Below are 26,290 nucleotides of genomic sequence, written 5' to 3'. Positions count from 1 at the left end.
GGTAGTCAAACTGCAGCCCTCCAGTTGTCCATGGACTACAATTCCCATGAGCCCCTGCCAGCGAATGCTGGCAGGGGCTCATGGGAATTGTAGTCCATGGACATCTGGAAGGCCGCAGTTTGACTACCCCTGGATTAACCTGTTTAGCTTCTGGGGACCTTTGCAATAAGATTTGCATTTGCTGGCAGGGGCTCATGGGAATTGTAGTCCATGGACATCTGGAAGGCCGCAGTTTGACTACCCCTGGATTAACCTGTTTAGCTTCTGAGTTCTGATGAGATCAGGTTAGCCTTATTACTGTATTTCATAATAAAAAAAGAGGAGAAGAACTTGGTTTTTCTTACTACCAGAAGGAGTCTCCAAGCAGCTGATAGTTGCTTTCCTCCCCCACAACAGACACCCTGTGAGGTAGGTGGGGCTGAGAGAGCTCTGAGAGAACTACGCTGTGAGAGCAGTCCTAAGAGAACCGGGACGGGCCCGAGGTCACCCAGCTGGCTGTTGTTGTTATTGTTGTTGTTATGTGCGAAGTCGTGTCCGACCCATCGCGACCCCATGGACAATGATCCTCCAGGCCTTCCTGTCCTCTACCATTCCCTGGAGTCCTTTTAAGTTTGCACCTACTGCTTCAGTGACTCCATCCATCCACCTCATTCTCTGTCGTCCCCTTCTTCTTTTGCCCTCGATCACTCCCAGCATTAGGCTCTTCTCCAGGGAGTCCTTCCTTCTCATGAGGTGGCCAAAGTATTTGAGTTTCATCTTCAGGATCTGGCCTTCTAAAGAGCAGTCAGGGCTGATCTCCTCTAGGACTGACCGGTTTGTTCGCCTTGCAGTCCAAGGGACTCGCAAGAGTCTTCTCCAGCACCAGAGTTCAAAAGCCTCAATTCTTTGACGCTCGGCCTTCCTTATGGTCCAACTTTCGCAGCCATACATTGCAACTGGGAATACCATAGCCTTGACTAAACGCACTTTTGTTGGCAGGGTGATGTCTCTGCTTTTTAGGATGCTGTCTAGATTTGCCATAGCTTTCCTCCCCAGGAGCAAGCGTCTTTTAATTTCTTTGCTGCAGTCCCCATCTGCAGTGATCTTGGAGCCGAGGAAAATAAAATCCGTCACTATCTCCATTTCTTCCCCATCTATTTGCCAGGAATTGAGAGGGCCGGCTGCCATGATCTTTGTTTTCTTGATGTTGAGTTTCAAGCCAACTTTTGCACTCTCCTCCTTCACCCGCATAAACAGGCTCTTTAGTTCCTCTTCACTTTCTGCCATTAGAGTGGTATCATCTGCATATCTGAGGTTGTTGATATTTCTCCCTGCAATCTTGATCCCAATTTGTGACTCCTCTAATCCCGCCTTTCTCATGATGTGCTCCGCATACAAGTTAAATAGGCAAGGCGACAGTATACAGCCTTGCCGAACTCCTTTCTCAATTTTGAACCAGTCAGTGATTCCATGTTCAGTTCTCACTGTTGCTTCTTGACCTGCATATAAATTTCTCAAGAGACAAATAAGATGCTCTGGTATTCCCATCTCTTTAAGAACTTTCCACAATTTGTTGTGCTCCACACAATCAAAGGCTTTAGCATAGTCAATGAAGCAGAAGTAGACGTTCTTCTGGAACTCCCTAGCTTTTTCCATGATCCAGCGTATGTTGGCAATTTGATCTCTAGTTCCTCTACCTCTTCGAAATCCTGCCTGTACTTCTGGAAGTTCTCGGTCCACATATTGCTGGAGCCTAGCTTGTAGGATTTTGAGCATAACTTTGCTAGCATGAGAAATGAGTGCAATGGTGCGGTAGTTTGAACATTCTTTGGCATTGCCCTTCTTTGGGATTGGAATGTAAACTGACCTTTTCCAATCCTGTGGCCATTGCTGAGTTTTCCAAATTTGCTGGCATATTGAGTGTACCACTTTTACTGCATCGTCCTTTACTGCAGGCTGGCTGCCTGCGGAGAAATGGGGAATCGAACCCAGTTCTCCAGATTAGAGGTTGCCACTCTTAACCAGGACAACAGGCTGGTGCAATAAGCTTCCCCCCAGAGAAGGTTGGGGATCCCCCCCCCAAGAAGTCATGCAGATACATTTGACTGTGAATTAATTGAAAGAAAAAATCTTTTCCAAAAGGCCTGCTTAAAGGCTGAGCCTGCTGTGGGAACATGGAAAGTAGAAAGTAGCGGAGAGTCAGTTAAAGCTGGGCGGGGAGAAGAAGAAGAGTTGGTTTTATACCCCACTTTCCACTGCCTGAAGGAGTCAAAGCAGTTTACAATCGCCTTCCCTTCCTCCCCCCACAACAGGCCACCTGCGGAGGAGGGGGGATCAGACCTGGTTCTCCAGATCCTTTGCTCTTTAACCACACCACAAAGTTGGAAATCCCTGCCCAGGCCCCATAGAGGTTCAGAGAATGTGGGGCAGGGTGGAGGGGGAGGCAGGCCCTTTGAAAAGGAGGTGGGATCTGGGTGATCCCCACTTGCAATCTTGCTGCTACCACAAGCTCCCCAGTTCGACTCAAGTCGAGTCTGTTCTCTTCCACCTGGGTGGTGGTCGGCAACCCTGGGATAATTGGACCAGCCTACATAGCAAGGTGGTTGTGAGGACTGTAAAAAAAAAAATAATCGTGACGGAAATAGTTTTCCAGCTTCCAGGTGGCGCCTGGAGGTCTTCCGCTATTGCAGTTGGTCCCTGGGTAGAGCCAGATTCCCTGGGGAGGATGGCTGCATTGGGGGCTGGACTCTGTGGGGCTGAAGTCCCACCCTCCCAGGCCCCACCCACAAATTTCCACCCAGATCTGGCAATTCGAGCAAATCGATGCAGCAGGAGGCCGTGTGGGGAGATGCTGGAGCGTGCCTGACCCAAGGCATGTCTCCTCCCCGTCCCTCCAGAAAGACCCCTGAGGCTTCGAGTGCCAGGCTGCCCCCCCCCCACCTGACCTCAAAGGCCCCCTGGGCCCAGCCCCCAGTTGCCACGCACGGGGGAAAGCTGGGTCTCTCCGGATGCACTTAGGAACACCTGGCTGGACTCCCGAGAGCTACTTTAAGCACATTTTATTTATTTAAATATTGAAAGCCCTTCGGCCTCCGCTCCCCGCTGTGATTATTTTTGCTACTGGTGCAGAAGGGGGGCACGAGCATGCGTGGGCTGGTGGCATCAGGGGGCGGGCGGGAGGGAGGTGCCCCCTTGCCTTCCCCTGGAGAGGAGGCATCAAAATGCCGGCGCTGCTTGTCCGGCACGGCTGCCCCGTTGCTCGGTCTTGCCATGGGTCTAGGCCTCGTGTGAACCGACGCCAATTGCCTCCTCCGGCTCTCTTCCTGGGCCCTTGGTGCGCATTGCTGGCCTCGGAACGCACCGTTGTGTGTTTTGTTCTGCTGTGTTTTGTTCGGAGGCCTGGAGTTCGGAGGCTCCCTCGGCTCCCTTTTCTTCTGGGTGTTTTTGTGCTGCTGCCGCTGCCGCTTCTAAATGCGGGGGGGGGGGGGGGGGACAGTCTGAGGGGGGGGGCTTGTGAGTCAGTCTCAGCTGGGGATGGAGGAGGAGGCGGGCGAGCAAGCGGGCCGGGCACTCTTGGGCTTTGCACGTAGGCAAGGAGAGCCGGATCCTTCCCCAGAAGCCTCCAGCCCTGAGCTGCTGTCATCTCCCCCGTCTGCCTCCAGAGCCTGACTGTAGGGTCCTTGGGGCAGGGAACCGCCCTCCTTTTCCTCCCGCTACCGAAAAGAGCTGAATGAGTTGTGGAGCGCTGGAGTGGTTGAAGCAAGGACATCCATCATGGTGGGAGCCCCCTGGGCCGATGCATGAAAGGTTGGCCCCCCGTGGGCAGAAATACATCTGGATGGTGGTGAAGGGAGGCCATTCTGACTAAAGCGAAACTGCCTCATGGGGGGGTGTTGTGTTACCTGGGGGAGCAGAGATGAAGCAAAGGCACAGGAGAACATGAGCCCAATCTGTGCTCTGCCACCTTTTCCTCCCTGGGAAGCCGAAGGGACCATGCCTGCTTCTTTTCCTTCCTTCCTTCCTTCCTTCCTTCCTTCCTTCCTTCCTTCCTTCCTTCCTTCCTTCCTTCCTTCCTTCCTTCCTTCCTTCCTTCCTTCCTTCCTTCCTTCCTTCCTTCCTTCCTTCCTTCCTTCCTTCCTTCCTTCCTTCCTTCCAGGCCAATTCAGTTGAGAGGAAGAATCCCCGGCATCTCCAGCAAAAGGACCAGGCAGGGGGCGAGGGGAAAGACCTCCGCCTGAGGCCCTTGGGAGGGGCTCCAGCTCAGTGGCCGCCTCTGCTTGGCAGGCGGAAGATCCCCAGTTCAGTCTCTGGCGGCATCTCCGGTTAAAAGGGCGAGGAGGACTTTCCCCTTTGCCGTCTGCAGAGAGCAAAAGCCAGGGCTGGGAGACCCTGCGGCTTGATGTTTTCTCTCTTTTTTTGTAAATCAATGTTTGATATTTGGTAATTTGAGATGAATTAAGCTGATAATTGATGTTTACCAGATCCCACGCCTCGTGTTTGTTCACTGCTCTGGGATCATGAAATATTCATCTCCTTGGATGCCGGCTGGCAGGCGGACGGGTGGGTGTCTTCTTGTTCCGCACCGTGGCTTTGGATGCGTCTGGCAGGGCTTGGGGAGGCGGTCAGGCTCTGGACCTGCTGTGGGAGGACGGCCAGGGGGACTGGGGAAGGCCCCGTCTGCGGGGGGACAGAGCTGGGGACAATCGGCCAGAGACAGACCGTGGGTTTGGGACTGGGCCCCCCCCTCCATCGCCTACCATCAGGCCCCTGGGTCAGCAGCTGGGTGGCCAACAGACCGGAAGGAAAACAGCCTGAAGCATTGCTGCCCCCACAAGCCCTTGGTCCTGACAAGCAGCCCGGCTGGCCCCAGGTTGGGAAGGACTGGGAGAGTTTGGGGGTGGAGCCTTTGAAGGGAGGGGCTTCAATTGGGGAGGGTCGCCATGTTGGTCTGAAGAAGCAGAGACTATCAGATGCAAAGTGGCCATTTTCTCCAGGGGAACCGATTTCTGGAGGATAGCCAGCCACCCCCTGGGGTGAACTCTGTGAGAAGGCAGCATTGCAGGGGTATTTTCCTAAACAAGAGCTGTAAATATATAAATATCCATAGAATCACAGACTCATAGAGTTGGAAGGGACCTCCAGGGCAGGCACGAGGCAGGAACTCACAACTACCTGCCCACCCACAGTGACCCCAATTCCATGCCCAAGTGGTTCCCCCCCCCCCCACACACACAAAATGTCCAGAATCCAGCCTGGTCTGGAGGAAATTCCCCTACCATCCCATGGAAAGACTAAGTTAACATTACATAATACAGAACCACCAAATATGGGAAACTCCTTTTAATGGGGTGCCCTTGTGGACAAAACGTTTGCTGTCATTTTGAAGAAGGGCTCCCATTCCAAGACATCGTGACCAAATGGCACAAAACCCAACAAATGACCGTGTAGTGAAAAGATAGCCCAGTAACCAGGCAAAATACGGTGGCCCTGGAGCTAGAAAAAGAGAAAATGGGTCTCTGGCCACGCCTCATTTTGGCCTTGCCGTTCTCCGCTCCTTCAAAACGAGTCTCCTCCGAAAAGCACCCTGTTAAAAAAGGTAGCCGATTAAAAACAATGTTTTGATAACAAATTGTGTTCTCCGAACGGCAGTACGCAGCTTGCTTGCTACTCGGTTCTAATGACTCACATATTTACGCAGGATCCAGCCTCTGCCTGGACATCCGTCTCTCAGGGTGCTAATAATCTCAGCCTGAGATAACCATCAGAAAGGTGCTAGAAAATGATTCTGATCAAACATTATCGGAGGGATGCTTCTCTTGAGCTCTCCGTTTGTGTTCTGATCCCCGTTTGCGTGACTCTCTTGCCGTTCTCGGAATAAGGAACTCCCCGGTTAAGCGTGGAACATATCGATTTGCAGGGAAAACAGGATGTTTCCCTTCCCCAAAGTTTAGCCAAAAACAGGCAGAGGGGAGGGGCAGACACACTGCCTTTGACCGTGGAGGCTCCATTTCTCCATCCTGGCTAATGGTGCTTGGGCATACGTCAGAGGCCAAACGGAGAAAAGGGCCCCTGCGGCTTGTTTGTGGCTTCCCAGGGCTGTTGGCGTCTTCTCTTGAAAGGATATTCTGAAGGAAGAGGCCATCTCAATAAGGCCGGACCTTGAAAACCTGATCTGTGATTCAGAAAAGGATGGCTTGGAAAACAGATGGCAGAGAGGCCGGCCAGCCAGGAGAGCTTATCAAACAATGAATGACGTGGGGGGAGAGAGAGAGAGAAGGGGAGTTTCTCTTCCCCCTTTCATAATACCAGCCCGGGGGTCATCTGGCCAAGTTGACTGGCAGGGAGTTCAGGACAGACAAAAGGGAAGATTTCTTTCTCTGCAGAGCCCGCGTAATTGCCTTTACGGAATTTGTTGCAACAAGCTGGGCTGTGACAGCCTCCTGCTTGCTTGGCTTTGGAAAAAGGGATTAGCCGGATCTGTGGGAGGAGAGGCTGGCAGACGGCCTTTTGGGGGCCGTGATTGATAAATGGAACCTCCACACTCGGAGGCAGTGTATCTCCAAAGGTCCAGTGTTGGGAGGGGGATTTGGGGCTTCCCCAGAAGCTGTCAGATACAGAATGGCTGCTTGGCCTGACCTGTTGCTGCCACTCTTCCGTGGCTCAGGATCAGAGCCTCTGCTTGGCCTGCAGAAGGTCCCAGGTTCAATCCCCGGCATCTCCAGTTAAAAGAACCAGGCAATAGGTGATGGGAAAGACCTTTGTGTGAGACCTGTAGAGCCACGAAGAGGGGTCATGGCACAGTGGCAGAGCCTCTGCTTGGTATATAGGAGGTCCCAGGTTCAATCCCTACCATCTCCAGTGAAAAGGACCAGGCTGGAGGGGATGGGGAAGACCTGCACCTGAGACCCTGGAGACCCGTGAAGAGGGGCCATGGCTCAGTGGCAGAGCATTTGCTTGGCACACAGAAAGTCCCAGGTTCAATCCCCAGCATCTCCGGTCAAGAGGGCCAGGCAGGAGGGGATGGGGAAGACCTCTGCCTGAGTCTGCGCAGAGCTGCCGCCAGTCTGAGCAGACAATACTGACCTGGATGGTCTGAAGGTGCGATTGGCAGCTCCCATGTTTGTGTGCATTGCTGTGTTGAATCTTGGCTCCAAGCTCTCCTCTGGTCCCTCCTCACCCTCTCTTTCCCCTTTGCTGTGTCTCTGCAGCGCCTCCCTCTGACCACGTCATGGAGTGCCTCCTGCTGTCCGTGCTGGTGCTGTGCGCCCTGGCCCAGGCCCAGGTGTGCCCCAAGCGCTGCATCTGCCAGAACCTGTCGCCCTCCCTGGCCATCCTCTGCACCAAGACGGGCCTCCTCTTTGTGCCCACGGTGATTGACCGGCGCACGGTGGAGCTGCGCCTGACCGACAACTTCATCACGGTCATCCGCCGCAGAGACTTCACCAACATGACCAGCCTGGTGCACCTCACCCTCTCGCGGAACACCATCAGCCAGATCCTGCCCTCTGCCTTCGCCGACCTGCGGGGCCTGCGGGCCTTGCACCTGGACAACAACCGCCTCCTCGCCATCTCCGGAGAGCAGCTCAGGGGGCTGCCCAATTTGCGCCACCTCATCCTCAGCAACAACCAGCTGCAGGACATCTCCCCAGGGGCTTTCGACGACTTCGTCGGCACCCTGGAGGACCTGGACCTCTCCTACAACAACCTGGCCCAGGTCCCCTGGGACACCATCCAGCGCCTCAACAACGTCAACTCCCTCAACCTCGACCACAACCTGATCGACTTCGTCCCCGAGGGGGTCTTCAGCAACCTCCTGAAGCTGGCCCGCCTGGACATGACGTCCAACAAGCTGAAGAAGATCCCCCCGGACCCTCTTTTCCTCCGGATCCCCGTCTACGCCAAGTCCAAAGGGTCCCCGCTTTCCTCGCTGGTGCTCAGCTTCGGGGGCAACCCCCTGCACTGCAACTGTGAGCTCCTTTGGCTGCGGAGGCTGACCAGGGAGGACGACCTGGAGACGTGCGCCTCCCCCCCAGACCTCCTGGGGAAGTACTTCTGGACCATCCCCGAGGAGGAGTTCATCTGCGAGCCCCCGGTGATCACGCGGCACACCGGCCACTTGGTGGTGACGGAGGGCGAGGCGGCCGTCCTGCGTTGCCGCGGGGCTGGCGACCCGGAGCCCTCCATCCACTGGGTGTCTCCCGAGGGGAAAGTGGTGGCGAACACGTCCCGGACCGTCTTCTACGACAACGGCACCCTGGAGATCCTCATTGCCACGGACCAGGACACGGGCGTCTTCACGTGCATCGCCTCCAACGCAGCGGGGGACGCCACCACCTCCATCGAGCTGCTGGTCAACCCCCTGCCTCACCTGTCCAACGGCACCGCCCCCAAGGTGCCCGCTGCTGCGGGGCCTTCGGACATCCTGACCTCGGCCAAGGCGCTGCTCCCGCCCGGGGCCAACGAGACGGGGGCGTCTCCGGAGAAGGGGGTGGTGGCCGCGGAGGTCTCGCCTTCCTCCGCTCTGATCCGCTGGTACCCCCAGTGGCACATCCCGGGCGTCCGCATGTACCAGATCCAGTACAACAGCTCCTCCGACGACACCTTAGTGTACAGGTCAGTCGCCCGGGATTTCGGGAGGGCGGGTCTGGGGCCTCTGGTGGGGGCTTGGTGACGTGGACCACGGCGGGGGCCTGGGGGCTGGAAAGGGCAGCCGTGCTCAGCTCAAGGCTTGGAATCGGCAAATGGCACCGGGGTGGGGGCAGCACAGAGTGCTCTCAAGTTGGTGGCTCTGTCAGGTGGTCAAGAGCAAGGCTGGACTCCCTTGGCAGCTTCCCGTCCACCTACGAGCCCAGGTTGGCCCTGCTGAGCTTCCGAGGTCCGGAGAGATGAGGACAGCCTGGCTGTCCAGGACGGCGGCCTCTCGGCTGGGCAGAGCAGTGGTTCCCAACCTGCTCGGGACGGTGGTCCACGACCCCAAATTGACCTGGTAAAGAGACCCATCCAGGGCTGGGCCAAGGTTTTTTGGCACCCTAAGCAAATGATCGTCCTGGCTCCCATCTAGTTCAGCCTTCCATTTCCTGCCGAGGCAAACCGGGTGCTGTCTGAGGCACAAAGGCCCCCCAGGGGCCCCGATCAACGTTCTGACACAGAAAGAGCCCCAGCCAGACCACCCCGGTGCGTGAGTGCCTTTGCCCCTGCCGCAGAGAGAGAGAGCAACAGTTCTCTGGAGAGCCAGCGTGGAGTCGGGGCTAAGAGCGGCAGCCTCCAGTCGGGAGAGCCAGGTCTGGTTCCCCACGTCTCCTCCTCCTCCTCCTCCTCCACACGCAGCCATTTGGGGGACCGTGGGCCAGTCCCAGTTCTCTCCGTGCTCTTCTGGTGGAGCAGTTTTCTCAGAGCTCTCTCCGCCCTGCATTCCTCACAGAGTGTCTGTTGAGGGACGGGAAAGGTGCTTGGACACTCCTTCTGGCAGTGAAAAGCAGAGTATTAAAAACCAGCTCTTCTTCTTCTTGTGGTGGGCATTCTGCAAACATGCAGCGCAGGGGGAGGGGTGGGTGTGCATCATGCTCCTTCTTGAGAACAAGCCCTCCTTGCTTTGGGTGGGCAGGAAGGGCCCTCTCTTTGGACAATGCTTGCGGTTGGTGACAGTCCTTGTGGTGGCATGTCTCTTCCAAGCTGTGCCCAGGCCAGGAAACAGAATCTGCAGAGGACGGAGGCCCCTCTTCTTCTTATCTGCCAGCCGGGGTGGAGGGAGAAGCCCTTGGCAGCCTCTAGGAATGAGCCAGGAGGGAATCTTTCCGTGCAAATGCTGGGTCAGATCTTGAATGCCCGTCCTGCTTGCTTGGTCCTCTGAGCACCAGGGAAGCCCCAAGGCAGGACATGCTGCCCAGCTGGGTTAATCCCCTGGAACCTCTTTCCTTAATCCGCTGGAACACAAGCCGAAGCATAGACACAATTCAAGAGATCAGAAATTTCCCAGGCTGATTTTCTACAGATCAAGCTGATGTTAAAGGCCTGGGAACATCAGAAGAGCCATGCTGGGTTAGATCAGTGGTCCATCCAGGGCAGAATCTTACCTCACCCAGGGGCCAGCCAGTTCCTCTGCAGGGCCAGCCACAGGGCAGGGAGGCCGAGGCCTTCCTAAGGACATCAGGGGAGCCCTGCTGGGTCAGACCAGGGAGGGCCCATCCAGTCCAGCCTCCCGTCTCACCCAGGGGCCAGCCAGTTCCTCTGCAGGGCAGAAGCGCCAGTTGAGCATCTCTTTGCTTGACGCTGCCTGTATTTTGGGGAAATCAGGGGGCTCGATTGTGGCAGGCAGACTTCAGAATGACGGGGCAGCTGTTGTGAATTCCGGGCACCACCTCATTATCCGTGTGGATTCTGACGGATTAAGGGGAGCGATGGGACGGAGTCACGCGCAGCAACCCTTTCTCCGCTCCTCTCCTTCTCTTTCCTGCAGGGGTCGGCTGTCTGGTGCAGGTATGGGGACCCCCCCACCCCCAGTTTAGCTAAGTTCCCCCCCCCCACTCTCCTCCCCCCCCTTTGTGGCCCCATTTCCACCTTGACTCTCCGCCACGCCCAGGACTGGCCGATGACTACCCAGAATGCCTTGGCCGTTCGGCTCCTGGCCTTTTGAAGTCGGCCGCGGATAACGTTGCCTTTTTACCTTCTGAAACTCTCCTCTCTGGAGAGTGAGAAGGAATTATTTATAAGCTGCCGGGAGCCGAAGACTCTCACGCCCGCCGTGGTCCAGAGGGTGGGGGGAGCGGGGGTTGGGATGACGAGGTCCTTTTCATCATCGCCGACGTCCTTGGACTGTGCTGAGTTATGCCTGGGGGGCAGAGGGGGCCGGGGCGCTGGCCGTCCGTCCGGCTGAGGTCAGCAGCAGAGGCCGCAGCCCTGGGAAAGCAGGCCGCAGTTCCGTGGGACGGTGCCCCAAAGGGCAGGAGGACAGCTCCCTCCCAAATTCCCAGAGAATAAATTGGAATGGGGGACGGTTGTGAGGTTTTGGTGACTTGGTGGGCACCCGCGATCAGACAGGGGAGCCATGGGGGTTCCAGGGGTGGGGGTGGGGTGAGACAGGGTGGGGCTCCCGTGCCCTGCAGAGCGGCCTGCTCCTTCTTGGCTATTAGCCGAAGCAAAATAAATTATGCAAAGTGAGGGTAATCATGCAAATGAGCTTGATTTGCAGCATTCAGTGCAGGTCACTGAGTCTGGTGCGCCTTCCATGCGCTGAGGCTCCCTTGCCACGGGGATTTCTGTTTTCGTGTGCAGCTCATGCAGAAGCAGCTAAGGGTGCTGTTCCCAGAGATCGGCCCTTCTAATCACCTGGGGGGGTGACTGCCTGGAGCAGGGGGAGTCAAACTGCGGCCCTCCAGATGTCCATGGACTACAATTCCCATGAGCCCCTGCCAGCGAATGCTGGCAGGGGCTCATGGGAATTGTAGTCCATGGACATCTGGAGGGCCGCAGTTTGACTACCCCTGGCCTGGAGCCACAAAAATGGCCTTGCCCCTTTGGCAGAGGGTACGTCTGCGGAGGTGAATTCGGCCAGGTATTTCTCATACCTGCTGCCCACTGCCATGGGGCAGTGTCCAGGAAGAGATGCCATCTCATGTTTCCGGGGCATTGGATCTCCTCCAAGTGCGTCAGTGTGGTAGTTCCCCGCTCTTTACGAAGCTGAACTTGCCAGCATGGTGCTGTGGTCCAGAGAGGCAGCTTCTAATCTGGAGAGCCGGCTTTGATTCCCCAGTCCACATGCAGCCAGCTGGGTGACCTTAGGCCAGTCATAGTTCTCTCCGAGCTGTTCTCCCAGAGCTCTCTCGGCCCCACCTCCCTCACAGGGTGTCTGTTGTAGGAAAAGGAAGGGAAAGTTGTCTGTAACTGTAGTGAAAAGGGGGGGGGGTTAAAAAAGCCCCAGCTCTCCTCCCCCCCCATTAAACTGGAGGTGTATTATATTGAAATCTGAAGAATGAACTCTGTCTGTCTTCAGAGAGAAATCGGTCCTCTGTGTTTCTGACTGATTTGCTGGAGAATCATCAGAAGGAAGGTGGCCTAGAGCAGGGACTCGTGGAAGATGCGACAGACACCCTCTGTTGAAGGCTGGTCTTCCTCGGCATCTCTCCTTTGCCAGCAATGGGATGATCTGACTGTAACCGAGGCAGGGTAACCCTCCCCAGAACGGAGGCTGAGTGGAAGGAGGCAGGATGAAAGCAAAAACTCATGCAGAGCCACTGGGCAACCTCCCTGATGGATTTGAGGGTCACAGGAGCCCCTCCCGGACCGGTTTATTTAGAAGGGCTCTGTTCCTGGCCCAAGTTGACAAATTAGCGGAAGAGCGTGTAGCACCCATTGAAATAATTGTAATGCGTCATCTCAGTTGGTCGCTGGGGATGGTTTGAAGGTCTCATCCTGCAGATATGTGAGCCAGAGTTGCAGTTCAGGTGGTGGTGCTGAGGGGGCAGTGCACTTGGCACATGCTCAGGGGACTGTCTGCTTCAGGGTTAGTTTGTGCCTTCTGGGATGAATCCCCAGCAATGTGGGGAGGGACCCTCCATGACCAAATCCGCCTGCTACAAATGTATTCTGCTCTTTCCCCAAAATGCTCAGAGAGGTGCCTGAAGTTCTTCCTCCCCCCATTTTATCCTTACAACTGTTGGCAGAGTTTCCATATGAAAAGAGGTCTGAAGCACCAGACTGCGTTAAAATAGTTTTTATGATGAACAGAACTTTGCATAGAAAAGAAGAGGAGGGAGAGAGAGTGTCCTAGCAGCATAACTGGCTAATTGTCCAGCATTCTGTCCGTTTCTGGAGACAAGCAGAGAGGAAGGGTGCTCCAAGGCACAGGACGTCTCCAGTTGAGCCAATCAGGATGCAGGAGAAGGTTATTTGAAAAATGCCAGAAAGTTCCTAGTCTCACTATGCCAAGTACACATCTCCCCTGATGCCCCCTGCAGGATATTCTTCCTATTCTGTGCATTCATGCACACTACAGATTTTACAACAGCAGCAACCCTGTGAGGGAGGGGAGGCTGAGAGAGCCTTGAGATTACTGAAGAAGTTGGTTCTTATATGCCACTTTCCTCTACCCCAAGGAGTCTCAAAGTAGCTTACAATCACCTTCCTCTCCCCACCACAGACGCCCTGGGAGGTAAGTGGGGGCTGAGAGAGCTGTGATAGAACTGATCTGTGAGAACTGTTCTAACAGGACTGACTGGCCCAAGGCCACCCAGCTGGCTGCATGTGGGGGAGGGGAATCAGAGAGAGGGGGGGGCTGGCTCAAGGCCACTCAGCATTCAAGGCTGGTTGGATGGAGAGTGGACTAGATCCCTGCCCCAAGTACTTTGCAGTTTCCCTTGACTGAGCACAGCAGGGGAGGGTGGGGGTGGGAAGGAGAAGGGGCTGAAAGGAGGAGGCATGAACCTGTGCCCAGATTTTGGGGGCGATGGCAGTCCCCCTCCCTCCCATCTCCTTCCTCTGCGCTGCTCACTTTCCTTCCCCATCTCTGCTGAATTGCTGTCCTGACTTGTCAAGGCGCTGGGAGGCTGTCGGAAAGAGTCCCCCCGGTCACCCCCCCCCCCCCGGCTGCTGGCCCAGAACTAGCCTGGCCGAAAAAGAACCCACCGATGTGCAGTGACCTACTTTCAAAAAGTGGGACTTCAGCCTCTCCCTCTTGTGCGTGTGTGTGCTGCAGGCAGGAGAATGCAAACTCCGGAGTGTGTGATGCGCAGCAGAGGAAGTGGAGGGGGAGCGAGTTGAGGGGCGAGCCAAGAAATCCCCTTCCATCGAACGTGGAGTAAACCTGGGCCTCTGTGTTCGTCTTACTTCAGGGCTGAGTGGACAGGGTGTCCCTCTGGGACTGGTTGGACCTGGGAGTGAATCCTCACTCTGGCTGACCTGGGAGCTCTGAGCTTGCACTACCTTGTGGGGTCGTTGTGAGGAACGGAGGGGAGACATATCTAGGCCAGGATCAAAAGTGTGATAGCTAGGCTTGACCTAAGCTCCATTTCATCAGATTTTGGAAGCTCAGCATGGTCGGCCCTGGTTAGTGCTTGGATGGGCAAGTTCTGGGTTGTTCTGCAGAGGCCGGCCAGGGCCAGCCACCTGCTCCCCAGGTGAGGAGCTCGGGAGACTTTGGAAGGGCAAGGAGATTCTTTATGACCATGAGATCACTAAATATGATCAGATAACGTGCAAATAACGTGGGCTATTTATTTGGGAGGCTGATTTAGTAGATTTCTGTTGTCAGCACTCCTTGCTCGCATTTATTTTTTTTTTTACATGATCCGAAATGCAGTGCAGGCCGGCAAATGGGACAGATCCAGATCTGGGGCAAAAGACAAAATCTTTTCTACCTGGAGCCGGGGTGGGTTTCAGGTGTGATCATCCGGTGCAAATTCAGTAAGAAGTAAGTTTTGCTTTGCAGAAGGCCTTTCCTTATTGACGCAGCGGGAAGAGCCAAAAACGTGCTTTTTCGAAAATAAAAATGTTATGGCAGAGCGGAACCTTTATGACTCTCGTGGAGTTGACGTTTGCGAGGGTGGGATATATGGCCTAAAACTCTGGCCATTCCTATAAATGAAATTAATTTGGCAGCGAAGGAAAATATTATCCAGAGTACTTTAAAACGGCCGTTCCAAGAAGATGGGCCGTAGATGTCCGTAATCTGCGTTTCCTTCCCGGCATCCCTTATTACAGACACGGAATTCGTCAATATTTGCAATGAGTTTAGCCGTCTCGGATCCTTGGGTGATCCGTGGGTGATCCGAAGGAGCTGGACGCTTTCGATTGTCTGGACTGTCTCCCGCAGCCTTTGAAATGTCGTTCCCGGAGGAGTTTTTTGCAGGAGGGCCAGGGAGACGGCTCCGAAGCAGCTTTGGCATTCTGAATAGCGGGATTAGCCGCGGTTCTTGTCTAACTGAAGGGTCAGTTTACTCCCAAGCGGAAACTTTGCCTCGCATGGATATTTTAGTAAATGAGCAGCTGTGGCAGAGATACGGCTAAGGCTCCATTTCTCTCTCGCCTGGAGGAAGCCGAGCCTCACTGAACCCAGGCAGATTTACTCCCCGGATAAGCAATGAGTAGGGTTTGAGCAGTGGGTGTCTGCCTCTGGATTTCGTGCCCCTTGGGGAAAGAGGGATTGTTTATCCTTCCGAGCCCCACCATATATTTTTGATACAGCACTGTATAAATCTATCCAGCACGCTTTGATTTTTACTCAAGGGAAAGGATTTTAGAGTCAATCTTTTCAGCTGGGTGGTTTTCGTACTGTTTTATTAAAGCATTCATATCCTGCCTTTCCTTGTGGTTTGAGGCAGCTTACAATAATAGTTAAAAGCATTTTGGGAAAAAAAGTAACAGTCCAGTTGGAAACCTAAAATCCCCCCCAAACTGCTCGCCATTCATAAGCACATGAGGAGAACCCTGCTGGGTCAGGCCAGGGAGGGCCCATCCAGTCCAGCCTCCCGTCTCACCCAGGGGCCAGCCAGTTCCCCTGGAGCCAGGGTATGGAGGCTGAGGCTTTCGCATGAGGATTTGTGCTCCTGAAAGTGGAGGTTCGCCTCAACCACTAGGGCTGGTGGCCTCAGACAGACTTAACCTCCCTGTCCAACTGTCCAATTCAGTGGCCATCATGACATCCTCTGCCAGGGAATCCCCTTGTTGTATCATTCCACTCCCTGAGTCAAGTTATCTGCCCTGAACCAACCAGCCCTGCTTGCCACCTCCGGAAGATCTCCATGGAGGGTCCCTCCCTCTCCCCATCTCCCGAGAGGCTGCTCTGCAGAATGCAATCCTTGATGGGGAAGATCTGGGCTCTGGTTGGTGCCAAATGGACCACAGTATGTGGCAGGAGAGCCAGCCCACAGGTGCCAAATGGCCAGCGTGGGCACGCAGAGGGATGTCCGGAAAGGTACCCCCCTAGCCTTGGCCAGACCTCTGTTGACTTTTGGAGAGGTCCAGCTGGAGACAGAGGCAATTTGGGGGGAGGCGGCCTGATGCAAACTTAACCAGTTATTTTAAGGGCCAGTGTGGCCCTGGGTGGAGACAGATGGAGACGGTCACTTTGGTACATGTCATCCCGTCTATTTTGGGGGAAAGTGGCATTTCTGGGGCCACCAGCTTGGGACCAGAGAAGCCCCTTGGAGGGTCCCTCAACCCCCCCCCAACTCTTGTGTCCTGTGGGGCTGGACCTCAGCCAGCCCCTGACCTTGGGCGCCAGGCAGGGAGGAAGCTGAGGAGGTAGGGGGCTGGGATGTCCCCTCCCCAGCCTGACGCTCTCTCTTCCTCCCTCTCCCGCCAGGATGATCCCCTCGTCCAGCAAGGCCTTTCTGGTGAAGGACCTGGCCTCCGGCCGAGACTACAACCTGTGCATCTTGGCCGTCTACAGTGACGGGGTGACCTCTCTGACGGCCACCCGGAGCCTGGGGTGCGTCCAGTTCAGCACCCCGCAGGATGCCCCCCAGTGCCACTCGCTGCACACCCAGTTCCTGGGGGGGACCATGATCATCATCATCGGGGGCATCATCGTGGCCTCCGTCCTGGTCTTCATCATCATCCTCATGATCCGCTACAAGGTCTACAGCGGGCAGGACGAGCACAAGAAGGCGAAGGTCAGCAACGTCTACTCCCAGACCAACGGGAGCCAGCCCCCCGCCCCCGCCGCCCCCGCCCCCTCGCCCCTCCCGGCCTCCAAGCCCGAGGAGTGGGGGGCAGACCCCGCCGGGGCAGGCAGGGGGAGGAGAGACTGCAGCGGGATGGCGCTGGGCAAGGAAGGCGAGAAAGGTCCCCGGGCCCACCCCTCGGAGGCGGGGGCGGAGGAGGTGCCCTCTCCGCACAGGAGGACGAGGTGGTCCCGCACCAACGTGGACCTGCACAGCAACAGCTCTGGCCCGGAGGCCTCCCGAGCAGGGGAGCAGGGTAAGTGTGTGGGTTCGGGCCCAAAGCCCTGGGCCTGTTGCCAGGCCTTTCCGAATGAGGCTTGCGTTCTGTGTGCCAGCCCCTCTGTGCGGGGGTCCTTGGTGCCTTCCTTCCTTCCCCGGGGGGTCAGCCGGCTTTCGGCTCTCACCAGGCGCTCCTGGCAGGCAGCCCCTGGGAAGGTGGAGTTAGAAAGGTTTTGGAGAGCCTGCAGACTTCTTAGATGAGTGGCTCTCAACGTACCTGATGGCGCGACCCCCTTTGGCTTGGCCAGGCCGCTGCTGTAGCAGCATGGCAGCAGTGCAGTGACAAAGGGAGTTGTAGGGTTGCATGGGGCTGTTTTGGCGATCACGGGAGCCCAAGCACTGGCTGCCTCAGGCTTCCGTGATCGCTGAAGCGGCCACGTCAACCTTTTAACTATTAGGAAGGCGTTGGCGTCATCGCAGCAGTGGGGACCCTTGGGAAAAGGGTCAATCCACACCCCCTAGGGGTCGTGGCCCCAGGTTGAGAACCGCTGTCTTAGATGATCTCCCACCCAGGTGTCGCCAGAGCGGACCCTGCTTAGCTTCCGGGATTGCGTGAGATCGAGTTTGCCCGGGCCATCCAGGTCAGAGCTCAAGAGCAACACAACAGCCTTGTCCTTCCTTGGTGCTCTTCTCTCTCAGCTCCATCCGGGGCTAGCCTGCTTAGCTTCTGAGATCTGCCAAAATTGGGCCAGCCTGGGCCTCCCTGCCGTCTGCCAAGGTCACAGAGGGGCCTGCAAAAGCCTGGCCACGCTGAATTTCAGCTGACGTTTCCAGTCATGGCCATGGGTTTGTTACCTGCTTAATTTTGCTTTCCCTCCTTTGGGATTCTGGGGATGACGTCGAAATGTTTATTTTATTCGTTTTATTGCCTCTGGGGCTTGAGGGGGATTATGTCGAGTGAGTCAGTGCAGTCGATGGGATGGGGACGTGCAGTGAGCGGTGCAGTGGTTTGGTTTAGATCAGGGGTAGTCAAACTGCGGCCCTCCAGATGTCCATGGACTACAATTCCCATGAGCCCCTGCCAGCATTCGCTGGCAGGGGCTCCTGGGAATTGTAGTCCATGGACATCTGGAGGGCTGCAGTTTGACTACCCCTGGTTTAGATTATTGGATTTTTAGCCACTGTCTCAGGGCAGTGTGCAGGAAACACAAAATACCCAATTGCTGCAGGTAAGATTAAATTTGAAATAAAGTTAAACGAGGAGTGACAGCTTGAAACAAAACAGCAACGATGCTGCCCTAAAATGTCTGTTACAGATGTTGCAATTCTCCCTGAAGTTCCTTTTGGGATTTGGGAGTGGATCCATACATAAACAGAGGGGCAGATCATTAACAGAGGGGTGGGTGGGGCCGTAACTAGGCAGGTAGATAGGATGAGGGTTGTGGAACCCACCAGAGCTTGGGCAAAGCCTGATGACATTTAGCCCGCTAACGGGACGTAATAGGATTCTGCTTACAGCCGGCCAAAGCCGCCTTCTGGGCCGCAGTTCCTAATTGTTTATCCGAGTAGGGAGGTGAACCTTTTGTTCAGCGAGGGCCTCTTCCTGTGCTGACATGCCCTCCTGAATAATTAAGTTTGGCACAGAAAATTTGAGAGGCGGGGAGGGAGGCAGAGGGCAGCAGCTGACGGCGGATCCCACAAGAACCGAATTGGGAGCATCTTGCAAAGACAGCCTTATGGACACGGCAGAAGGGAGGGCTGGGAAGCAGGGGAGGGGCTCTGTTTGGGGCCTACAGACCAGATTTGTCTGCCAGGAGAGGCCTGTTGGTTGCAGCCTCTATGCAGAAGGGAAGGGAGAGGCTGCACCAGTGGGACTTTTGCCTGACATGCATCCCTGGCCTCTGCCCTGCCCTGACTTTCCTCTCTTGGCTCTGCGCAGATTCCCAGCTGATGCCGCTGGCTGGCGAGAGGAAGAACGGCGGCGAGTGGACCGACGTGAAGATCTGAGCTCGGTTGGCCCCCCTCCCTGCAGTGGGAGCAAGGCCTGGCTATCTGGAACCCCCCAGGTATGGCGTGACCCCAACCCCCTTAACAGAGCCCCCAGGGAGAGGAAACCCTGATTTTTGGCAGCCAAGGAAAGGGCTCCTGTCCTTCATGGCTGACCAGAAGGGCTTCTGACAAAGAGAAAAACTGGTTCGAAGCCTCAGCCCTGCCTCTGGGCATGTGCAGAATGCATTTCAGTTGTGTTATCAAATATAGGAAAATTCATTTATTATTAGGAATAATTTATTTATTAGGAATGAATTAAAGACACAGGCCCAAACGATAGCCTCAAATCAGAATAAAATCAGAATAAAGTCATATAATTACATCAAACATAGATCTAATGCCAGCAAGAACAGTGGACTCTAATCTGAAGAGCTGGGCTTGATCCTCCTCCTCCACATGCAGCTAACAGGGTGACCTTGGGCCAATCACAGTTCTCTTAGAGCTGTTCTCACAGAGCAGTTCTCTCAGAGCTCTCTCAGCCCCACCTACATCACAGCGTGCCTGTTGTGGGAAGAGAAAGGGGAAGGGGTTTGTAGGCCCCCTTGGGGACTCCTTCCGGTCGTGAAAAGCAGGGTACCAAAAGCCCAGCTCTTCTCCTCACGCCACCCTGACCGTGCACGTTTCGGCCACACGGCTTTCTTCAGCGGTCAAGCGTTGTAATCACCTGCTGGCTCCAGGCCTTGCAGTATTAACACAATAATTTCTGAAAGCGGCAGGACATTGAAATTGTTCCCATCAATATCCGTGACACAAGGCAGAGCTGCCATTCCAGAGGCCCTGCCTACCTGAACCCCTGCCCTGGCTGCGGCCCAGGCCTGGAATGGCCTCCTCTGCGCCCGAAACACCCAACCCTTCCTTGGAAATTTAGGGCAGGTGGGGCTGGTGTGATTGCAGTGGTGCCTCCACTGACAACACACAGATGTGAAACCTGGCCCCAATCCGCCTTATTTATTCTATTTTGTTTATGTTTTGACTTCTAGACGGCCACTCCCGAATAGCTCCTGGCAGCTCACCACACAGACTCTCCCCACATAGAAATCCCCATAAAACACTCCTAAAACCCCAGCCATGACATTAAAACCCTAACGACAGCACCCGCCCACCCTTTGGCTCTCAGACCTTCTCTCCACAAGCGCCTCAATGTTTCTGGAGCCTAAAATTCTCTACCCCTTTCCCTCCCCCCCCCCCATCTCTTCAGATTTGCGCCTTGCCAGTGGCTGCAGTAACCCCTCCTGGGCATCCCTCCGACCTCCTGGCCTTGAACGGTGATGGATTCGCAGCAGGATCCGCACCCACCTGCCGCGCTGGAACCGGGTCCACCCAGGGGGGCTGAGACGGGGCTTGCCAGGAGGGGCCACACCGAGAAGCCAGGAGGTGAGTTGAGGAATGCCCTGGCACCGATCTATGCTGCGCTTGGGGCTCTGCTCTGGACTCTGGACACGGCCCCAGTAGGCCAACGCCCTCCTTGTGAGGTTGCTGAGGGTGCCGTTGGGAAGCGGGCTGCCTCTTTGGTCACGCTGCGTGTGAGTTTCGCGTTGGGCCTCTGGCTCCCCCCCTTCTCCCTTTGAGCCAGGTGTGTTTCTCCATCCCAGACGTCTGTAATAGCGCCAGGGGAAGGCTTTCGTGTGCCTTCAAAGCCTGCGCAGGTTTACACGCAAGAAAGCCGACCCTCGCAGGCAGCATCTGAGCAACTGAGCTTTCCTTTTCCCAGCAATCTGGAGTAGCTTCTACCTTTCAAAATTGCATCTGTTCTGTTGCTTTGGGTCCGCCTTTTTCTCTGGGACTTGGGGGGGTTGGGGATGGCGCAGAGTGAGCTGGAGTGGCTGGCAGATGAATGGGGTTAGGACTGTAGCAATCTGGAACCGTCCAGAAATCTAATAACCGAAACAAAAAGCAGAATTGAAGCCTGGAGCCGCCTTATAACAAGGGGGGGGGGGTTTGACCCTGGACCTCTTCCCCATCAGGATGTGGGCTTCCATTGTGGTCTCCCATCCCACCAGGCACAAGGACCAGCCCTGCTTACCTGTAAAGATCTCTCAGGACCGGGAGAGCCTGGCCCACCTGGGTCGAGACAAGAGGCAGTCAGAGGAGGTTTGCTATTCCCAGCCTCTGCCCGGCAACCCTGGACTTCCTGGCGGGTGGGGGGGTCTCTCATCCAAAGGGTAACCAGGGCCGACCCTGCTTAGCTTCGGAGATGAGACCATCAGGCTAGCCTGGGCAGATTAGAGCAAACTATGTGTTAAAGCATTCAACACAGTCCCTGATCCCTGAATGCTGCAGTCACAACTTTAAGGAGTCAGTTAAGTTGAGGCAGAGGGATCGACATTAGAAAAAATCTAATTAAAGAAACCCATCCTTTCTCCACTTTTGTCAATAATACCGGGCAACAGTTCCTCTGCAGAGCCAGCCACAGGGCAGGGAGGCCGAGGCCTTCTTAAGGACATCAGGGGAGCCCTGCTGGGTCAGTCCAGGGAGGGCCCATCCAGTCCAGCCTCCCCTCTCACCCAGGGGTCAGCCAGTTCCTCTGGAGGGCCAGCCACAGGGCAGGGAGGCCGAGGCCTTCCTAAGGACATTAGGAGAGCCCTGCTGGGTCAGACCAGGGAGGGCCCATCCAGTCCAGCCTCCCGTCTCACCCAGGGGCCAGCCAGTTCCTCTGCAGGGCCAGCCACAGGGCAGGGAGGCCGAGGCCTTCCTAAGGACATCAGGGGAGCCCTGCTGGGTCAGACCAGGGAGGGCCCATCCAGTCCAGCCTCCCGTCTCACCCAGGGGCCAGCCAGTTCCTCTGCAGGGCCAGCCACAGGGCAGGGAGGCCGAGGCCTTCCTAAGGACATCAGGGGAGCCCTGCTGGGTCAGACCAGGGAGGGCCCATCCAGTCCAGCCTCCTGTCTCACCCAGGGGTCAGCCAGTTCCTCTGGAGGGCCAGCCACAGGGCAGGGAGGCCGAGGCCTTCCTAAGGACATTAGGAGAGCCCTGCTGGGTCAGACCAGGGAGGGCCCATCCAGTCCAGCCTCCCATCTCACACAGGGGCCAGCCAGTTCCTCTGCAGGGCCAGCCACAGGGCAGGGAGGCCGAGGCCTTCCTAAGGGCATCAGGGGAGCCCTGCTGGGTCAGACCAGGGAGGGCCCATCCAGTCCAGCCTCCCGTCTCACCCAGGGGCCAGCCAGTTCCTCTGGAGGGCAGCCACAGGGCAGAGAGGCCGAGGCCTTCCTAAGGACATCAGGGGAGCCCTGCTGGGTCAGACCAGGGAGGGCCCATCCAGTCCAGCCTCCCATCTCACACAGGGGCCAGCCAGTTCCTCTGCAGGGCCAGCCACAGGGCAGGGAGGCCGAGGCCTTCCTAAGGGCATCAGGGGAGCCCTGCTGGGTCAGACCAGGGAGGGCCCATCCAGTCCAGCCTCCCGTCTCACCCAGGGGCCACCCAGTTCCCCTAGAGGGCCAGCCACAGGGCAGGGAGGCCGAGGCCTTCCTAAGGACATCAGGGGAGCCCTGCTGGGTCAGACCAGGGAGGGCCCATCCAGTCCAGCCTCCCATCTCACCCAGGGGCCAGCCAGTTCCTCTGGAGGGCCAGCCACAGGGCAGGGAGGCCGAGGCCTTCCTAAGGACATCAGGGGAGCCCTGCTGGGTCAGACCAGGGAGGGCCCATCCAGTCCAGCCTCCCGTCTCACCCAGGGGCCATCCAGTTCCTCTGCAGGGCCAGCCACAGGGCAGGGAGGCCGAGGCCTTCCTAAGGACATCAGGGGAGCCCTGCTGGGTCAGACCAGGGAGGGCCCATCCAGTCCAGCCTCCCGTCTCACCCAGGGGCCAGCCAGTTCCTTTGGAGGGCCAGCCACAGGGCAGGGAGGCCGAGGCCTTCCTAAGGACATCAGGGGAGCCCTGCTGGGTCAGACCAGTGAGGGTCCCTCCAGTCCAGCCTCCCGTCTCACCCAGGGGCCAGCCAGTTCCCCTGGAGGGCCAGCCACAGGGCAGGGAGGCCGAGGCCTTCCTAAGGACATCAGGGGAGCCCTGCTTGGTCAGACCAGGGAGGGCCCATCCAGTCCAGCCTCCTGTCTTTCACAGGGGACAACCAGTTCCTCTGCAGGGCCAGCCACAGGGCAGGGAGGCCGAGGCCTTCCTAAGGACATCCGGGGGGCTCTGCTGGGTCAGACCAGGGAGGGCCCATCCAGTACAGCTCTCGTTTCACCCTGGGGCCAGCCAGTTTCTGGACAGCCCATAAGAGTGCAGAGAGGATGAGGCCTTCCCCTGAGGTTGCCTCCTGGCTCTGGGATTCAGAGGTTTAGTGCCTCTGAATGTGGAGGTTCCCCACAGCCACTATGGCTAGTAGTCACTGATAAACATATCCTCCATGAATCTGTCTAATCCTCTTTTAAAGCTGTTTCTTCCTGCGGCCATCCCAACCCCTCTGGCTGCTAATCCCAAATTTTAATATGTATTAATTTTGATGGGTTATTAGGACAAACCTGTTAGCCACCGGGGCTGCCCAGGGGGTGGGTGGGTTCTCTTGCCTTGGAGGTGCTGAAAGGGAGATTGGGCGCTTATTGGCTGGGACTGCTTGAGATCATCCTTCTGGTCCCTTCAAACCCCTCCCCCCCAAGCTTTTTGATTCTGTGATTCTATGAAACGATTCCTGCCTTTTAGGGTTCCAGAGATCCTAAACCCCCTTTCTCTGTCTCTCTTTCTGTTTTTCAGGCTGAATCTGGTTTTTGCACCATTTCTCCACTCTTCCACCCTACGGGTGCTGCTGATCATGGGGCAGGGTGGGCAGGCACCCCCCCAGACTCCCATTCACACGTGGTGTGTGTGTGTTTTTTGTGGGGAGGGGGCTCTACGTTTCCTGGGCTCACTGCCGCTCACTCCCAGACGGCTCCGTTTCTACTGGGCTCCACTCCCTGGCTCCTGTTTTTTATTAACCTTTTTTTTGTTTTTCTAAATCATGTCTGCAAATTTTCTAATAAACTCGGTTGGAAACCAGCAGGTGGCCAAATGGGGACAAGACACCAGGCTGTGTGTGTGTGTGTGGCGTGGATATTTTAACGGAGGATGGGGTCGCCAAGTGCGAGGGGGCGCCGGCTGTGAGCGCTTGTGCCCAAAGAGCATGGCTTCTCCCCGTGGGTGCGCAGCTGGCTTGTGTTTTCGGAGAATCCGCATTTCATGTGTTTTGGGACATTGTGGGGAAGCCGCTGGCCCGGAACTGTGTGCAGATCACAACACCTTCATTGTGCTCCAGGGTCACTGGTGCAGAGTGGCCTTTGCTAGGGTTGGTGCCAGGCCTGTTGCGTTTCAACGGCCAAGGTGGCCATTCCAGAACGGCCGCTTTGACCACCGAAACGCTCAACCCTAGTTGCTACGCCTGGTTGAGAATTCCTGGGGCTAGGGGTGGGTAATGGGAGAGGCCTCATCATGGCACGGTGCCACACAGACCGCCCCTGGGCAGGACCGTCTCTGTCACCTGGAGGTTGGCAACCATACAGTGTCCTGGGCCTGATCCTGTTTACATGGTGCCACAGTTAGCGTCTGACTCTTGCTGCGCCGTCGTTTCCTTCCATGCACGTTTCTGGTTTCAGAGGCCTGTTTCGGCTAACTGGGACTGTCTCCTCCGAGCCTGAATAGACACAAGGTGGGGGGGAGGGGGGGGGTCAATCCCGAGAAATATTTTGAAACCCTGTTATGGATGGAGTGTTCTTAAAAAAAAAATCAGGACTGCGTGTGAACCTTTTTTTTCCTCCAGAATCCCTCCAGCAGCTGGGAGGTTTTAAAAGACAATTAAGAAAGAGATTGGGGAGGGAGGGGAGGATGTTTCCAGGCCTGCAGTGTCTGTAGAATCCTAAAACGGAGCCCTGGAGGTGACCGGAAAAGGGCTTAAAGCAATCTGCGTCTGATCACGAGCCAAGGGCACCTTCCGGCCTCTCTTCCTTCGTCGGAGGAACGTGGATACCAAAGGGGCTCTCCAAGTACATTCCCACTTGAGTTGGGGGCTGGCCTAGGTGGCCCCCTCTCTGGTGGATCCAGCAGAGCAGGGGGAGTCAACCTGTGGTCCTCCAGATGTCCATGGACTACAATCCCCATGAGCCCCTGCCAGCGAATGCTGGCAGGGGCTCATGGGAATTGTAGTCCATGGACATCTGGAGGACCACAGGTTGACTACCCCTGCAGCAGAGGTTTCTTCCTAGGTCTTGACCAGAGTGGAAGGCAAAGGCGGCCAGTCTGAGATGCTGGGCGTCTTGGGGGCTTCCCAGAGGCCCCCCCTGAAACGGGGCAAAAGTCACCCAGCTGGCTGCACGTGGAGGAGGAGAGGGAGGATCGAGCCCGGCTTAGCTTAGTGTCTTCCGCTCTTCACCGCTCCTCCCCGCTGGCTCTCCAGATGTTCTCCCGGGGCTTCTGCTCTCAGGTTTCCGGGAGACTTTGAAATGCCGCTGGGTCGCTCAATTTGGCCCCAGGGCGTCTTGGTTGCCCGCCTGTTGGGTCCGGGGCTAGTTTCCCCTTCTTGGCACCACCCGCTCAATCTGGCTCTTGTTAATTTGGGGCTCCAGCCCATCCTGGAGTTGGAACGGAAATGGGGAAGCCGACGTTGCCGCCCCACAAGTTAGGGGCAGGCTCCCTGCAAACCTCGTCGGTTTGCAAGCCAGCTGCTGGGAGCAGCAGCAGAAGAGCTGGAACAGCCCCGAAAGAGCTGTCAGGGATCCGTTTTGAAAAGGTATCAAAGCCCCCCTCTCTTTGAAGCACCTTCCCTCCCCCCACGCCCACCAGGTAGCCTGTGATCAAACTGCTGGGGGGGGGGAGGCAGAATGATATGAAAGCCGACAGGGAAAGCAAGATGCTCTGAAGGGCTCTTTGCTGCCGCAGACATTGCTGAAGCCCAAGGACAAGGGGAAGGCCCCTCCCCACAAATCGGGGCAAGGCGTGGAGGGCTCATGGGCATTGTAGTCCATGGACATCTGGAAGGCCACAGTTTGACTACCCCGCTGGCCCACTGGCCAGCAGCAGAAGGGGGAAAGTCGGATTCTCCGGCAGTGGTCCTGAGCTTACACTTAGATTGTTTCCTGAGCTTGGCTGACTGGAGGTGGTGGGGGGGGGGGAGCTTGAGTCCTCGAACAAGGGCTGCCAGCCTCCAGGAGGGACCTGGGGTTACACCTCTCCAGATGACAAGGATCACCCCCCCCCAGAGAAAAGGGCTGCTTTGGAGGGTGGGCTCTGTGCTGATGCACCCCACTGAGGACCCTGCCCTCCCCCTCCCCCAAATCTCCAGGAGCTTAACAAGCTGGGTCTGGCAGTTTGGCCCCTGAAGGGAGACCCGGCATTCCTCATTCCAGCCCATGTTTCAAGTGCCCGGCTGCAGGCTGGCCAGCTGGCCCACTGGGGGGCCTCCTGATCTGGGCTCTTCCTTCCGTG

General features: G+C 56.5%; 1 protein-coding gene across 2 annotated transcripts in view; it reads left to right on the top strand.

Annotated features, from left to right (window-relative positions):
- LOC143828286 (leucine-rich repeat and fibronectin type III domain-containing protein 1-like protein) overlaps window positions 1–23,896 on the top strand; it is a 30,955-nt gene extending 7,059 nt beyond the window's left edge. The window contains exons 2-6 of one of the 2 annotated variants that reach the window (XM_077318602.1): window positions 7,188–8,592; window positions 16,277–16,893; window positions 18,796–18,922; window positions 20,104–20,279; window positions 23,591–23,896. In XM_077318602.1, the coding sequence (XP_077174717.1) occupies window positions 7,208–8,592; window positions 16,277–16,893; window positions 18,796–18,863 (2,070 nt within the window). In that variant the 5' untranslated portion in view covers window positions 7,188–7,207 and the 3' untranslated portion in view covers window positions 18,864–18,922; window positions 20,104–20,279; window positions 23,591–23,896. The remainder of the gene's footprint in view (window positions 1–7,187; window positions 8,593–16,276; window positions 16,894–18,795; window positions 18,923–20,103; window positions 20,280–23,590) is intronic. The other variant, XM_077318603.1, reaches the window with a different exon arrangement.
- The last annotated feature ends 2,394 nt before the right edge of the window (window positions 23,897–26,290 follow it).

Source organism: Paroedura picta, unplaced genomic scaffold (genome assembly GCF_049243985.1).
Source record: "Paroedura picta isolate Pp20150507F unplaced genomic scaffold, Ppicta_v3.0 Ppicta_v3_sca21, whole genome shotgun sequence".
NCBI classification, from domain to species: domain Eukaryota; kingdom Metazoa; phylum Chordata; class Lepidosauria; order Squamata; family Gekkonidae; genus Paroedura; species Paroedura picta.
Note: the sequence above shows the minus strand (reverse complement) of the source record. Positions and strands in the feature narration are given on the sequence as shown.